At 40.9% G+C, this 17,670-nt stretch overlaps 1 protein-coding gene across 2 annotated transcripts in view; it reads right to left on the bottom strand.

The window, feature by feature from the left end:
• ksr2 (kinase suppressor of ras 2) overlaps positions 1-17,670 on the bottom strand; it is a 490,636-nt gene that overhangs the window by 15,675 nt on the left and 457,291 nt on the right. For both annotated transcript variants that reach the window (XR_010977280.1, XM_068055178.1), the window contains exon 18: positions 3,664-3,795. Coding sequence is in view for 1 of the 2 variants with exons in the window: in XM_068055178.1 (XP_067911279.1) it covers positions 3,664-3,795 (132 nt within the window). In the remaining variant the exon portion in view is untranslated. The remainder of the gene's footprint in view (positions 1-3,663; positions 3,796-17,670) is intronic.

Raw genomic sequence — 17,670 nt, 5'->3', positions numbered from 1 at the left:
ATTTGGCCAAAGTATTCTTTTTTGTCTTTTTTTGTAAAAGACCTCTGCAGAGAAATTTTTTTTTATCTAACCGGTTTGTGCGTGCAAGTGTGTTGGGTATCTAGAAGGCAATATCTATTTACATTCATATTTCAAACTGTGCGTTAATGCTTTGCATCTTTACTGGATAAGTCTTGTTTTATAATAAACTGATAATTTTGTTGTTTATTGAAGAAACCTGGTTGGTGTATTTTATTCTGGGATAAAGAGTAGAGTATATAATCGACCATATCGGTAACTGGGTAAACATTTAAATATATGTTGTAACCTGTGGAGAAGTGGAACTAGAGAAAGACTGCACACTGCTCCCCCTTGGTCGTAACAGAAATTAAAAGGAAAACAAGAGGGATCTACAATTCAAATCTTTTCATTTCTATTGCAACTTCCAGCATTTTAATACATTTCACATTATACTGATAAATGTTTCTGTGCTGGTTTCTATTGACCATTTCATTGGTACTTAAATAATTTGGAATTCTGCCATGGAAACTACAATAGGAAATTTTCAGTATTATTTTATATAAAAATAAGAGACTTTAACTGAAACTCAAAATATAAAATTCCCATCACATTATTCATAGAAAATCAACATGAAGACTTGAATCAATAAAGCCAAAGCACAGAATAGACAACCCATATAATATCTGGTTCAATTAACCTTATTAAAATGTACTGATATACTCTTTGTATTTTTTATGGATTAATCACTTGTCATACAAAAGATTTTTTTTTAAAGAGTACAAAATTCACTCTAGTTTCTTACCTGCGCCTTGCATTGAACACTATCTTCAGCCATACGAACATACATAAGAACATATGAATTAGGAGTAGGCCACTCAGCCCCTTGAGCCTGCTCCACTATTCAACAAGATCATGGCTGATCCGATTGTAACCTCAACTCCTCATTCCCGCCTACCCCCGATAACCTTTCACCCCCTTATCATGAATCTATCGACCTCTACCTCTGTCAAAGATTCTGCTTCCACTGCCTTTTGAGGAAGAGAATTCCAAAGACTCATGAACATCTGAGAAAAAAATTCTCCTCATCTTTGTCTTAAATGGGCATTCCCTTATTTTTAAAAAGTGACCCCTAGTTCTAGATTCTCCCACAAGAGGAAACATCCTTTCCACATCCACCCTGCCAAGACCCCTTAGGATCTTTTATAGTTCAATCAAGTCGCCTCTTACTCTTCTAAACACCAGTGGATATAAGCCTAGCCTGTCCAACCTTTCTTCATAAGACAACCCGCCCAGGTATTAGTCTAGTCAACCTTTGAACTGCTTCCAACACATTTACATCCTTCCTTAAATAAGGAGACCAACACTGTACACAGTGCTCCAGATGTGGTCTCATCAATGCCCTGCATAACTGTAGCATAACTCCCTACTTTTGTATTCAATTCCCCTCACAATAAACGATAACAGTCTATATGCTTTTATAATTACTTTCTGTACCTGCATACGAATCTTTTGCGATTCGTGCACTAGGACACCCAGATCTCTCTATATCTCTGAGCTCTGCAATCTCTCACCATTTAGATAATATGCTTTTTTATTCTTCCTGCCAAAATGGACAATTTCACATTTTCACACATTATAGTCCATTTGTTAGATCTTTGCCCACTCACTTAACCTATCTGTACTCCTTTGTAGCCTCCTTATGTCCTCTTCACAACTTACTTTCCTACCTATTTGTGTGTCACCAGCAAATTTAGCAACCGTACCTTCGGTCCCTTCATCTATGTCATTTATATAAATTGTAAAAAGTTGAGGTGCCAGCACTGATCCCTGCGACACACCATTCGTTACATCTTGCCAACCAGAAAATGACCCATTTATGCCTACTCTGTTTTCTGTTAGCTAGCCAATCTTCTATCCATGCCAATATATTATCCCCTGCACCATGAGCTTTTATTTTTCGCATTAACCTTTGAAGTGGCACCTTATCAAGTGCTTTCTGGAAATCTAAGTACAGTACGTCCACTGGTTCCCCTTTATCCACAGCACATGTTACTTCTTCAAAGAACTCCAATAAATTGGTTAAACATGATTTCCCTTTCACAAAACCATGTTGACTCTACCTGATTACCTTGAATTTTTCTAAGTGTCCTGCTATAGCATCTTTAATAATAGCTTCCAACATTTTCCCTATGACATAGGCTAAGCTAATTGGCCTGTATTTTCCTGCTTTCTGTCTCCCTCCCTTTTTGAATAAAGGAGTTATATTCACTATTTTCACATTTACACAATATATGCTTTTGGAAGAAATCACTTGGTAATGTAATATCTTTTACATTTATTTTCAGGGAGATAATACCTGGATTTACACACATCTCTACAGCAGTAATATCTAAAGTGACGAATGCAGTAGTGCCTGACATGGGCTGGTAACATGTGTAACATACTGCAATTCCTTTCGTGTTGTATATATTCATTAAAGTTTTTGTGCTGGATTGTTTGGGTAGGAGGAAAATACTTTCAGCTGTTTTCACAAACTCTAAAGGGTAATTATTGGATAGGCAGTGAACAAAGGTTTCATTTTAATGTATCGAATTCAACCTCATCAAAATAGGTATCAAATTGCTTAAATTGCTCCTGCTATCCAATTGCTTAAAATAACATTTTATAAAAATAATATACTCTGCATTCAGTACTAGGTTCTCATTGCACCTGACTTATTTTATAACAATGCGAATAGTTACATAATTTGCAAAGGTGATGTCACAAAATTTAAGAGAAATTTTATAGGTTGCTGAAGAGCAGCACTTGCATCTGTTGCTGGGATACCTGGGCAGCCAATGCTGGCAGAAAATCTTGTAGATGAACAAATACAAAGGGTTTTAGATAAATTTATCTTCCATGGAACAAGAGATCCATTATGCTTCACAAAAATTCGAACTGATATCTTTCCTGATTTATGTTACTTTTTAAAAACAGACTTCAAGAACTTTGGACAATTATCATTGAAAGGAAACTATGGGGTTAATTTTTATCTTCCCTGCCCATTATAGAATATTATAATAATGGGAATGAAAATTGTATGGTTTCTATAATGTGGGGTTGATCCACAATGCCAGTTTTGAACGGGTTAACCTCCCACCATCAAACCAGTCAATGGGATGGGATCTATGCTAGTGGTTCTCAAACTGGGGTCCACGCACCATTGGAAGTTTGTGGAAACTTTCCAGGAGTCCATGGAATAATGTAAAAGTGCTTATGGGTCCTGAGTGGCTATGTAGTGGCAAAGTGAGAACCAAGCCCTGACAACAGTATCCTTGGCAGTTGCCCACCTTGCCCAACCTTAAAGGCAGCCCTGATCAGTAAATACTTTCACGTTACTTCACAGATCCCCTGGAAAGTCTCTATGGACCCCCAGTGAGACCCCATTTGAGAAACAGTGGCATAGACCATCCCATTGATGAATCTGATGGTGAGAGGTTAATTGGCAATACAGCATGTGTCACATGCAACTGACAAGCTCACAGCATCAACACACAGTTCTGAAGTTAAGGCACGTTCAGAATCTATCCCTATTCCTCTAGTATTGTTTTGTTCAATTTATTAAAATAATGTTTTTAAACCAGCCACCACAGTGCTTGTTTTATGATACAGCAGTGAACTAACCCAAATGCAAATACATCTGATTGCTTGGAGAACGGGAGTTTGTCTTCATCCGTGGAGGGAGAAAGTTGTTGAATAATTTCAGGAGCCAAATGACACAGCCAACCATTAGGGATCCTCATTTCATTCTCTCTCCTACAGAATAAACACATGAAAAATTCATACAATTAGTGGTGCGGGAAAAGAATCATCAGATTTGGCTTTTGTCCTACTGTTTGCATTTGCTAACTGATCACAAATTGTCAGCAAAAAATAGCTGCGCAATTAGGAAGAAGCACGGAAGTAATGATTTTGACAGTTAAGACATAAACTGAGTGGTCGGTAAGTAGATCTGTATTGCAACTTAATATGTTGCTGTAACACACAGGTGCACATGGATCTTATTATTGCTCAATATATTGAAACCGCATCTAGAAATCAAATTAACAAAACCTGTAGACCGACATTTCTGGGAATTATTTTGAAACATTTGTAGATGCAAGAAATTTTGATTTGAGCTGAAAATAGAGACATGTTGTCGAAGCTTTTCACCTTGCACTCATCAGGACAATCGCAAGAATACCAATGTAAGGGAAAACAACTTATACTGCATGAGAAGAGAGTACTGATTGGTTGGCAAGTGAACTTTGATTGGTAGAGGTGTTGCCATGGCGAATGCACTAGTTTACGGTGACTGACAGTTAATTGCCAAGCTTTGTTTAAAATCTAAACCAGGCAGCTTGACTCTTCATTCCCTGAGGAATGAAACAGCGAATGGCTATCACTTATTTGGTTCAGCTGAAACAGGAGCAATGTTTGTACATATTCTTTCTGTCTGCAAAGAACAGGGCCCTGTGTATTAATATATGTAGCTTCCAGTACACGCAAATGTGCCACACTGCGAGCCCGACTGACAATCTTAAACTTTGATTTACTGCTAAATGTTGAATTATGCCCCCATGTTACTGTATCATATAATGGGCACTGATTACCTTGGCACAGAATTTCATGGCATAGACCATCCATTGACTAGTTTGATGGTGGAAGGTTAACTGGCAATACAGCATTTGTTATATGCAGTTGACTAACATCAACGCATTAAAATGCAGTCCTGATGTTCAGGTAACATATCGGCAGAAAGGTTTTTTTTTCCGTGGTTGATATCGATTTGCTTACATCTAATGAATATTGCTATGATTAGGAGTAGATATAAAGGTATCAACATGGAAAGAATCTGCACGAACCAAGACGTTACTTTTCAAGGCAGCGCACACTGTACATTTAAGATGCTCCTTAAACTCTACCTCTTTGGCCAAGCTTTTGGTCACCTATCCTAATATCTCCTCATGTGGCTTCATGTTAAATCTTGTTTGATAATGCTCCCGTGAAGTGTCCTTAGTAATTTTTACTGATTTAAAGACACAATTTAAGGACAAATTGTTGCGGTTGTTTGATTGTGTAACAGAACTATGCTTGTTCATCGCTATGCTAATGCACAGGAGTCTCATCAGCCCGAAAGCTGAAGTTTCTTGGGTGTGACAGAAGTACAATCATCATCAATGTACAATGGGCTACAGATTATATCCATGCAATGGTCAGGGTGATGTTGGCCATGTGCCCACACATTGTATGGTGAGGTGCACCATTTGCCATGCTGCTCGTGAAGAGATCCTAATACATTCTATCTGCTGAGGGCTCAAACTGACACTTGTCAGTTGTCTAATAACCAAGCAATGGCCATTCTGAGGAGATAAGCAGGGCTCCTTTGGGATTGAGATTGATCCAAGACAACACAGCTGGCAATGGAATATCAGAACCAAATCAATCAACAGTGGCGTAGTTGGTAATACAACACCTCAGCTAGCTGGCCTGCAATACTCTAGGACACTTATGATAATTGGCCAGCAAGCCTGACTTATTTATTTTTGGAGGGGTAGACCTCGGATTCTTCCCATTCAGTTCCAGATAAAACTGCAAACAAATACCCTAAGTGGTAGGGGGGCCCAACCAGACAAACAGCAGGAAACTTACCTTTGCTCTGTGGAGGTAGGGTGAATGGTTTTGGTGATCAGGCCATACTTGTCTGTATTTCTCAATACCTTGGTTTGGAGATTATTATACATAATGCTGGGTTTCCATATGCTAGACACCCAGCTGACCAAAAAAGAACACATCATGTTGTTTATTAGATGACACAGCTTAGTGGGAGAAGCTGTGCTACACCCAAATGAATTGTGAAGAAACAGAGTCAACAAGTAGAAGCAATTCATTAGGGCTTGGGGTAGCCTTAGTTTCCTGAGGATTTTTCATCCTGAAATTGTTTTATGCTGTTGTTTCATTTTGTAATGTTGAATAATATTATGCAAATAAAGATATTATTGCTGTTAATAGCTATTAAGTGTCCAAAACATATAGGGTAATAATTTGCTGTGGCAGGGCATCTAATTAATTAAATTAAACTTGCAAGGGCAAGTTTAGGTTTTTAAATTTCTTGCACAGCAAGTTGCTGAAAGTGTGAGCTGATAACATCACAGCGAGGGCAACAGGACATCTGGGACTTGAGCAAAAAGGGATAGCCACTGTACTTCTCCTCAACCAATTAGACTGTGAATGAACAGCTTAAGGACTGAGGCGGAGGTGCAAATTAGAGTGGGTGAATTCAATGCCAAATCAGGTACAGAAAGAAAAATAAGAGAACAGAAAGATTTATACACTTGTTCATTGTCACAAGTGATTACAAAAGTTGAATGGACTAAGACCTATGCTGTCCAAACTAATGGTTGATTAGGTCTGGCTGGGTTTATACATGCATTTTACAATAGTACATGCCTGTGAAAAAATATTAATTTTGAATGATGGAAATACACAGCAGGTCAGTTTGCATTCAAACACTATTATTAATTAAAACCCATTAAAGTGTTATGAAAAAGAAAACAGGTTAACATCTTGGCTAAAAGCAAAATACTGCGGATGCTGGAAATCTGAAACAAAAACAAGAAATGCTGGATTCACTCAGCAGTTCTGGCAGCATCTGTTTTTGTTTAACATCTTGGCTGGGCACTTCATCAAATTGTCTGACGTGCACCTCAATAAAGACAAAATACTGTTAGTGTTATGGTAATGACATTATTGCTAACTACCATCTGACACCCATCAAAGCAATGATCAGTGATGAAATACTATTCAGACAAATGGGTAAAATGATTTTCACGCTATGTCCATCTTTATTCTACTTTTAGTGTTTGAGATAATAAGGGACTCTCAGTTCATACCTTAAAGAGCTATTTCAAAAAACTAAATGGTCCAACTGAAAACTCTTTGATTCTGATGTTCAAAGAACAAATCACTTATCTGTGACAAGCAGCCTGTATAACCCCAAGTTTATACTTTACCCTAAACATAACTATACAATCCTTAAAAATAATTTGGATTTCTCATTCCTTAAGAAAAACCATTGGACAGAAGTTCACTGAATTTGTTTTTTCTTCCATGCTGGAAATCAGCATTGCTACTGGTAAGATACGAACATAGAATTAGGAGCAGAAGTAGGCCACTTGACCCCTCGAGTCTGCTCCGCCATTCAATAGGTTCATGGCTGAACTGATTGCTCCACATTTCCACCTACCCCTGATAACCTTCCACCCCCTTGCTTATCAAGAATTTATCTACCTCTGCCTTAAAAATATTCAAAGACTCTGCTTCCACTGCCTTTTGAGGAAGAAAATTCCAAAGACTCACGACCCTCAGAGAAAAAACTTCTCCTCATCTCTGTCTTCAATGGGCAACACCTTATTTTTAAACAGTGACCCCCAGTCCTAGATTCTCCCACAAGGGGAAACATCCTTTCCACATCCATCCTGTCAAGACCCCTCAGGATCTTATATGTTTCAATCAAGTCGCCTCTTACTCTTCTAAATTCCAGCGGATAGAAGCCTAGCCTGTCCAATCTTTCCTCGTAAGACAGGCCACCCATTCCAGGTATTAGTCTAGTAAACCTTCTCTGTACTGCCTCCAACACATTTACATCCTTCCTTAAATAAGGAGACCAGTACTGTACACTGTACTCCAGATGTGGTCTCACCAATGCCCTGTGTAGCTGAAGCATAACCTCCCTACCTTTGTATTCAATTCCCCTCATGATAAATGATAATATTCTATTAATTTTCCTAATTATATACTGTACCTGCATACTAACCTTTTGCGATTCATGCACCAGGGATAGGCGGTGGCGTAGTGGTATTATCACTGGACTAGTAACCCAGAGACCCAGAGTATTGCTCTGGGGACATGGGTTCGAATCCCACCACAGCAGAAGGTGGAATTTGAATTTAATTAATATATCTGGAACTAAAAGCTAGTCTAATGAAGGCCATGAAACCATTGTCGATTGTTGTAAAAACCCATCTGGTTCACTAATGTCCTTTAGGGAAGGAAATCTGCTGTCCTTACCTGGTCTGGCCTACATGTGACTCCAGACCCACAGCAATATGGTTAACTCTTACATGCCCTCTGAAATGGCCTAGCAAGCCACTCAGTTGTATCTAACCACTACAAAGTCAATAACAAGGAATGAAACAGGACAGACCACCCGGCATCGACCGAGGCACCGGAAACGACAATGGCAAACCCAGCCCGGTCGACCCTGCAAGGTCCTCCTTACTAATATCTGGGGGCTTGTGCCAAAGTTGGGAGAGCTGTCCCACAGACTAGTCAAGCTACAGCCTGACATAGTCATACTCACGGAATCATACCTTACAGACAATGTCCCAGACACTGCCATCACGATCCCCGGGTATATCCTGTCCCACCGGAAGGACAGACCCACCAGAGGTGGTGGCACAGTGGTATACAGTGGGGAGGGAGTTGCCCTGGGAGTCTTCAACATCGAATCCGGACCCCATGAAGTCTCATGTCATCAGGTTAAACATGGACAAGGTAGCCTCCTACTGATTACCACCCTCTCTCAGCTGATGACTCAGTACTCCTCCATGTTGAACACCACTTGGAGGAAGCACTGACGGTGGCAAGGGCACAAAATGTACTCTGGGTGGGGGACTTCAATGTCCATCACTAAGAGTGGCTCGGTAGCACCACTACTGACAGAGCTGGCCGAGTCCTAAAGGACATAACTGCTAGACTGGGTCTGCGGCAGGTGGTGGGGGAACCAACACGGGGGAAAAACATACTTGACCTCGTCCTCACCAATTTGCCTGCCGCAGATGCTTCTGTCCATGACAGCATTGGTAGGAGTGACCATCACACAGTCCTTGTGGAGACGAAGTCCCGCCTTCACATTGAAGATACCATCCATCGTGTTGCGTGGCACTATCACCGCGCTAGATGGGATAGATTTCGAACAGATCTAGCAATGCAAAACTGGGCATCCATGAGGCGCTGTGGGCCATCAGCAGCAGCAGAATTGTACTCAACCACAATCTGTAACACATGGCCCGTCATATCCCCCACTCTACCATTACCATCAAGCCAGGAGACCAACCCTGGTTCAATGAAGAGTGCAGGAGGGCATGCCAGGAGCAGCACCAGGCATACCTCAAAATGAGGTGTCAACCTGGTGAAGCTACAACCCAGGACTACTTGCATGCCAAACTGCATAAGCAGCATGCGATAGACAGAGCTAAGCGATCCCATAACCAACGGATCAGATCTAAGCTCTGCAGACCTGCCACACCCAGCCGTGAATGGTGGTGGACAATTAAACAACTAACTAGAGGAGGTGGCTCCACAAATAACTCCATCCTCAATGATGGGGGAGCCCAGCAAATCAGTGTGAAAAATAAGGCTGAAGCATTTGCAACAATCTTCAGCCAGAAGTGCCGAGTTGCTGATCCATCTCGGCCTCCTCCTGAAGCCGCCAGCATCACAGATGCCAGACTTCAGCCAATTCGATTCACTCCGCATGATATCAAGAAACGACTGAAGGCACTAGATACTGCAAAAGCTATGGGCCCTGACAATGTTCCGGCAATAGTATTGAAGACCTGTGCTCCAGAACTTGCCACGCCCTAGCCAAGCTGTTCCAGTACAGCTACAACACTGGCATCTACCCTGCAATGTGGAAAAAGTGCCCAGGTATGTCCTGTACACAAAAATCAGGACAAGTCCAACCCGGCCAATTACCGCCCCATCAGTCTACTCTCAATCATCAGTAAAGTGATAGAAGGTGTCATCAATAGTGCCATCAAGCAGCACTTGCTTAGCAATAACCTGCTCAGTGACGCTCAGTTTGGGTTCCGCCAGGGCCACTCAGCTCCTGACCTCATTACAGCCTTGGTTCAAATATGGACAAAAGAACTGAACTCAAGAGGTGAGGTGAGAGTGACTGCTCTTGACATCAAGGCCACATTTGACCAAGTATGGCATCAAGGAGCCCTAGCAAAACTGAGGTCAATGGGAATCAGGTGGAAAACCCTCCGCTGGCTAGAGTCATACCTAGCGCAAAGAAGATGGTTGTGGTTGTTGGAAGTCAATCATTTGAGCTCCAGGACATCACTGCAGGAGTTCCTCAGGGTAGTGTCCTAGGCCCAACCATCTTCAGCTGCTTCATCATTGACCTTCCTTCAAACATAAGGTCCGAAGTGGGGATGTTCGCTGATGATTGCACAATGTTCAGCACCATTCGTGACTCCTCAAATACTGAAGCAGTCCGTGTAAAAATGCAGCAAGACCTGGACAATATCCAGGCTTGGGCTGATAAGTGGCAAGTAACATTCGTGCCACACGAGTGCCAGGCAATGACCATCTCCAACAAGAGAGAATCTAACCATCTCCCCTTGACATTCAACAGCATTACCATCGCTGAATCCCCCTCTATCAACATCCTAGGGGCTACCATTGACCAGAAACTGAACTGGAGTAACCATATAAATACCGTGGCTACAAGAGCAGGTCAGAGGCTAGGAATCCTGAGGCGAGTAACTCACTTCCTGACTCCCCAAAGCCTGTCCACCATCTACAAGGCAGAAGTCTGGAGTGTGATGGAATACTCTCCACTTGCCTGGATGGGTGCAGCTCCAACAACACTCAAGAAGCTCGACACCATCCAGGACAAAGCAGCCCGCTTGATTGGCATCCCATCTACAAACATTCACTCCCTCCACCACCGACGCACAGTGGCAGCAGTGTGTACCATCTACAAGATGCACTGCAGCAATGCACCAAGGCTCCTTCGACAGCACCTTGCCAACCCGCGACCTCTCCCAACTAGAAGGACAAGGGCAGCAAATACATGGGAACAACACCACCTGCAAGTTCCCCTCCAAGTCACACACCATCCTGACTTGGAACTATATCACTGTTCCTTCACTGTCGCTGGGTCAAAATCCTGGAAGTCCCTTCCTCACAGCACTGTGGGTATACCTACCCCAAATGGACTGCAGCTGTTCAAGAAGGCAGCTCACCACCACCTTCTCAAGGACAATTAGGGATGGGCAATAAATGCTGGCCTGGCCAGTGACGCCCACATCCCATGAATGAATTTTTTAAAAACTAGCACATCCAGATCCCTCTGCATCTCAGAGCTCTGCAATCTCTCACCATTTAGATAATATGCTTCTTTTTTATTCTTCCTGCCAAAGTGGACAATTTCTCACATTATACTCCATTTGCCAGGTCTTTGCCCACTCACTTACCTATCTATATCCCTTTGTAGCCCTCTTCACAAGTTACCTTCCTACCTATCTTTGTGTCATCCGCAAATTTAGCAACCTTACCTTTGGTCCCTTCATCTAAGTCATTTATACAAATTGTAAAAAGTTGAGGTGCCAGCACAGATCCCTGTGGCACACCACTCGTTACATCTTGCCAACCAGAAAATCACCCATTTATGCCTATTCTCTGTTTCCTGTTAGCTAACCAATCTTCTCTCCATGCCAATATGTTACCCCCTGTACCATGAGCTTTTATTTTCTAAAATAACCTTTGATGTGGCACCTTATCAAATACCTTCTAGAAATCTAAGTACGATGCTGACTTTTTCTCTCTTGCTCCACTTCCAGGTCAAGTTATATATCAAATTCAATAAGAATAGAGTAATAGAGTCATTTAAGGCACAGAAGGAGGTCATTCAGCCTATTGAGTCAATGCTGGCTCTCCACAGAGCTATGCAGTCAGTCCCACTCCCCAGCTCCATCCCCGTAGCCCTGCAAGTCTATTTCTCTCAGGTGTTATCCAACTTCCTCTTGAAGTCATTGATCATCTCTGCTTCCACCAGCCTTGTGGGCAGAGTGTTCCAGGTCATTACCACACACTGCTGCTTCATATTCCCCCTGCATCTCTTGCCCAAAACCTTCAACCTGTGTCTCTAATCCTTGTACTATTTGTTAATGGGAACAGTTTTTCCTCGTCTAACTTACCTAAGCCTGTCATAATCTTGTACACCTCTATTAAATCTCCCCTCAATCGCCCCTGTTCTAAGGAGAACAAACTCAGCTTTTCCAATCTAACCTCGTAACTAAAATCCCCCACCCCTGGAACCATTCTGGTAAATCTCCTCTGCACCCTCTCAAGGACCCTCATATACTTCCTGAAGTGTGGTGATCAGAACTGGAGGCAATACTCCAGTTGGGACCTAATCAGAGCTTTGTAAAGGTTCAGCATAACTTCACTGCTTTTGTACTCAATATCTCTATTTATGAAGCCCAAGATCCCATATACTTTACTAACCACTCTCTCAATATGTCCTGCCATCTTCAAAGTTAATGCACATGCACTCCCTCTATTCCTGCACACTCTTTAGAATATTAAGAATATATTGCCTCTCCTTATTCCTTCTGCCAAAATGTATCACCTCACACTTGTCAGTATTAAAATACAACTGCCACCCCTCTGCCTATTCTGTGAGCCTATCTATGGCCTGTTGCAGGCGGTTCATATCATTCTCACTGTTTGCCACACCTCCAAATTTGATGTCATTGGCAAATTTTGAGGTTCTACTCTGTATTCCAAGATCCAAGTCATTTATATATAGCAAAAAAGCAGTGGTCCCAGCACTGACCCATGGGGAACACCACTGTCTGCCATCCTTCAGTCTGAAAAGCAACCATTTACTACGACTCACTGTTTTCTGTCCTTAAGCAAATTTTTTAGCCAGTTGGACACTGACCCTCCTTATCAAATGCTTTCTTAAAATCCATAGAACCAATATCCGCCACATTCCCTTCATCAACCTTCTCTGTTACTTCATTAAAAAATTCAATTAGATTAGTCAACCATGATCTGCCTTTTACAAATCTATGCTGGGGCTCCTTAATTAACTGGAACATCTCTAAGTGTCAGTTGATATTTTCCCTGATTATTGTTTCTAAAACTTTACCCACCACTGAAGTTAAACTAACTGGCCTGTAGTTGCTAGAACTGTCCTTACGTCCTATCTTGAATAAGGGTGTCACATTTGCCACTCTCCAATCCTTTGGAACCTCCCCCGTATCCAGGGAAGATTGGAAGATTATGGTAAGCCCTTCTGCTATCTCCATCCCCACTTCCTTTAGCATCCTGGGATGCAAGCAATCTGAAGCAGGTGAGTTCTCTACTCTAAGCATAGCCAGCCTTATTAGTACCTCCCCCCTCTCTATTTTTATACTATCCATTGCCTGTACTCATTCTGCTTCTACTGATATTTTGTTAGCCTCCATTTCCTTAGTAAACACTAATACAAAGTACTCATTAAATATATTAGCCTTGCCCTGCGCCTCTAAGCATATATTACCCTCTTTGTCCCTAACAGGCCCCACTCGTCCTCTTTTTACTCACTTATTATTTACAAGGCTGTAGAAGGTCTTTGGGTTCCCTTTTATGTTGACTGCCATTCTATTTTCATATTCTTTCTTTGCCAGTTTTATTTTCCTCTTCACCACCCCTCTGAACTTATTGTACATGGCCTGGTTCTCACTTGAAAAATTCACCTGGCCCCCTTTTCTTGTTTCATCATAATCTCTATCTCCCTCATAAACCAAGGAGCCCTGTTCCTGGCTCCCCTACCTTTCACCCTTGTTGGAATGTTCCTAGCCTGAACCTGAAGTATCTCTTCCTTAAAGATAACGCATTGTTCCGATGCAGCTCATCCTGCCAGTCTTTGGTTCCATTCTACCCTGGCTAGATCCCTTCTCATTGCATTGAAATTAGCCCTCTTACAATCTAGAATTTCGACCTTATTTTGTTCCTTGCTTTTCTGCATTACTAGTCTAAACCTTATGATACGAAAATCAGTCTTACCCAAGTGTTTCCCTATAGACACTTGGTCCACTTGATTCAAACCTCTAATAACGCAGCCCAACTGTCCCATGCTTGGACAATGAAGCTAATGTTGCTGTTCTATCATTTGCCCAAGTACAATTTGTGGACAGTAGCTTCTAGGAAAAAAGCATTTAATGACAGTCCTTTCAAAATTTCCTCAATTAACACCCACAGCCAGCTGGTCCTAGCTTCATTTACAAAGTTCTAACAGGTAATACAACAGGAATTCTCTAAAACCATATTTGATTCTCTTTGCCATTGGTTGATTTCTGATATTTCAAACTTTCTGTTGTTTAATATATAAATTTCTGTACACCCGTTGGGAATAACCATCTTTCAACTGTTAAATTAGTAGAAGTTGTAATTGCAATAGAGGCTTCTAAAGTTCAAAGTAGTTGCTGTCTGAGGTAATCTCATTATCGTTCAATTAAGTATTTTTTTCTGGAACTAAATCTGTTGGCAATTTAACTTCTATTTTAATTTCAATTGCTAACCAAGTGGTGTGATTTGCAAATTTATAAAAGGAGAAACTGCTCAATTTATATTGGTTCAAAAGATTGTCAGTAGAAACATCAAAACTCCAAGGGCTCTCTGAGCTATTATCACCATTCACCCTACCTAGGTGTCAGAGTGGTACCACTCTTGCCTCTGAGTCAGAAGGTTATGGACTCAATTCCCACTCTAGACCTATAAGCATTCCAATGCAGTACTGAGGGAGTGTAGCACTGGCATAGGTGCTGTGTTTTGATGAAATGTTAAACTCAGGCTCCTCCTACCCTCTCAGGTGGATGTAAATGATGCCATGATACGATTCGAAGAAGCGCAAAGCGTTCTCCCCAGTATCCTCACCAATATTTACCTCAAAACCAACACAAGCACTAAAATAGATTATCTGGGCATTTATCTGTATGCAAAATTGGCAACCACGTTTCTTACATTACAATGGCAACTACACTTCAAAAGTACCTAATTGGCTGGAAAGCACTTTGAGACTGGAGATCATGAAAGGCACCATATAAATGCAAGTCTTTCTTTGGTTATGAAGTTTCGGTAACATTTCTGAACCGTAAACTCTGGAATTTCCTCTTGACCTCTCTGCCTCTCCACTGCTCTGTTCTCCTTTAAGAGCCTCTGTAAAACCTGCCTTGTTGACCAAGTTTTAGGTCATCTGTCCTAATATCTCCTTATGTACCTAGGTATCAATTCTTAGCTGACTAACTCTTCTCCTGTGAAGAGTCCTGGGATGTTTTATTATATTAAAGGTACTTTGTAACTGCAAATTGTTACTTCAATGCTACTGGTTAAAGAGAGGTACATTACAGCTATTGCAAAGCATTAAAGACACTGATTAAAATTCAAGCAGGAGCCACTGCCTAATGTATCTGACTTAGCAATCACAACTCAAAAAGCAAAAAATTTGCAGTTATAAACTCTCCAACTCAGATGATTTCATCTATGACAAGGAAAATTTAAAAGAAAGATCAAATTCCACATTTTAATTTTAATATCAGGACTACAGGCTTAGATTTGGATCATAGGACAAAAATTTCAAATTATCTTAAATCTAAATTAGCTTGGATTACCGCGTCTTATTGCATAGGTTTGTATTCCTTTGAATATAGAAGATTAAGTGATGTTCTAATTGAGGCATTTAAGATAATTAAGGGATTTGATAGGGTTGACAGAGAGAAACTATTTCCTCTGGTGGGGGGAGCCCAGAACAAGGGGACATAACCTTAATAAAAGCAAAATACTGTGGATGCTGGAAATCTGAAATAAAAACAAGAAATGCTGGAAATACTCAGCAGGTCTGGCAGCATCTGTGGAGAGAGAAGCAGAGTTAACATTTCAGGTCAGTGACCCTTCTTCAGAGCTGAAGGGTCACTGACCTGAAACGTTAACTCTGCTTCTCTTTCCACAGATGCTGCCAGACCTGCTGAGTATTTCCAGCATTTCTTGTTTTTATTGGGGCAAAACCTTAAAATTGGAGCTAGGCCATTCGCAGGTGGTGTCAGGAAGCATTTCTTCACACAGAGGATGCTGTAAATCTGGAACTCTCTCCCTCAAAAAGCCACTGAGGTTTGGGGTCAGTTGAAAATTTCAAAACTGAGATTGATAGCTTTCTGTTAGGGTATTCAGCGTTATGCAAGCAAGGCAGGTAAATTGAGTTAAGATACAGATTGCCATAATCTAAAAGATGGAACAGGCTCGAGGAGCTAAACAGCCTCTTCTTGTTCCTATGTTCCTAGTGACTTCTGCTTATAATCTCTAGCAGCTATTGATTACAAGTTACAGTAAATGCTCATTCCCAGTTAAGAGATTCAGATCCTAAGTAAGCTCCAGGCAAACTGAATTCAGTGAAATGTCTCTTACATCACTAAAATTGTTTTAATTTAAATCGCTGAATTGCTACTATTATCCAAATAAATGTCACGTTATGTATGTGAATTGGATAATTTATTGCAATTAAAATATCTAACTGTGAAAATAATCCAGTGCCAAGCAATATTTAAAGGTGTTATCATCTCATGTTTTAAGCACTTAATACAATATAGTATAAACTGTATAGCTTAACAAGTGCTAGCTGAAATTATATTGTTCTCGTAGAAGCATGAAATTTATAATTTATAATAATATAATCAAATGGTTCCGTGAGACATTAAGGAACCTATGAACTTAGGAGTGAAATTTAAAAGTGATTCAAAAATGATGTAACAGTAGGTTAAAAAAAATACTCAACGAAATCCAAGTATATCAGCAACCAATACTGCCCAATTCTGATTTAGTACCACTGATTTTTCACATTGTTACCGAGTCCCACTTGACACCAACCTATTGCAGTGAGCATGATGTCACTCTACATATTTAATTGACTAGTGTGTACCGATTAAGCTTCTCATTAGCATTCAAGTAAATTGAATTTCTGGTCACAATGACTCATTTTCTGCAAGATATATATCAATATAAGAAAAAAGCTAATGTTATTCCAGAAACCAGAGGTAGGGGACTGATTGAATAAATTTTAATCAGAAGATCAAGTGTGCAAACTTCTGACAATTGCTAAGTTGATTGGGCACAAAGGAAATCATTCTGGAGGGGAATTCTGCTTTTTTTTCCTTTTCTAGCAAACACAATTTCAGTGAAGCACATGCTTGGTCTATCAAAGAGCCAATAAAAGCACAGAATTTTGATGCATTTTATCACATTCTATTCACTTCGATTTCCTGATCTAGGCAATAAAACTCGTGCTTGGAATCCAAGCGTTTAAAGTTATTTTTGTTTATAGTATTCATCATGGTATGTGTCTTCAGTTCATTGCTTCATTTCACATACAAAATGCTATGTTTCATACAGCAAAAACAAAGCGGGGAATTTTAACTCCCCAAAACAGGTCGTTTGGGTCAGGTGGCATGCAAAAGCATAAAAAATCTGAAACACGCCCTCTTCCAATTTCAATAGAGGCAACCAACCCGCTCACAGGAGGCAGGTCAGTCATTTAAATACTATAATGAGGCTGTGTGCCTCAGAATTAACCACCATTTTAATCCTGGCTGGATGGGATTTCCCAGGCCTTGGGAATCATGCCGGCTAAAGGGAGGAGATGGATCGAGGAGATAAGTAACTTTCCATTTACCTGCTGGATCCAGTTTACCTGGTTGACCCAACTCCTGAGATTGGACTCCACTCCCCCCACCTGACCCTTCCAATCTCTCCCCAATCCTCCACCACTTCTGATTTTCCCAAAGCCTCTACCAACCCTTTCAAACTCCAAACCCCCCT

Source organism: Heterodontus francisci, chromosome 23 (assembly GCF_036365525.1).
Source record: "Heterodontus francisci isolate sHetFra1 chromosome 23, sHetFra1.hap1, whole genome shotgun sequence".
In the NCBI taxonomy this organism is placed as follows: Eukaryota; Metazoa; Chordata; class Chondrichthyes; order Heterodontiformes; family Heterodontidae; genus Heterodontus; species Heterodontus francisci.
The sequence above is the reverse complement of the archived record's forward strand: the minus strand, read 5'-3'. Positions and strand labels throughout refer to the sequence as shown.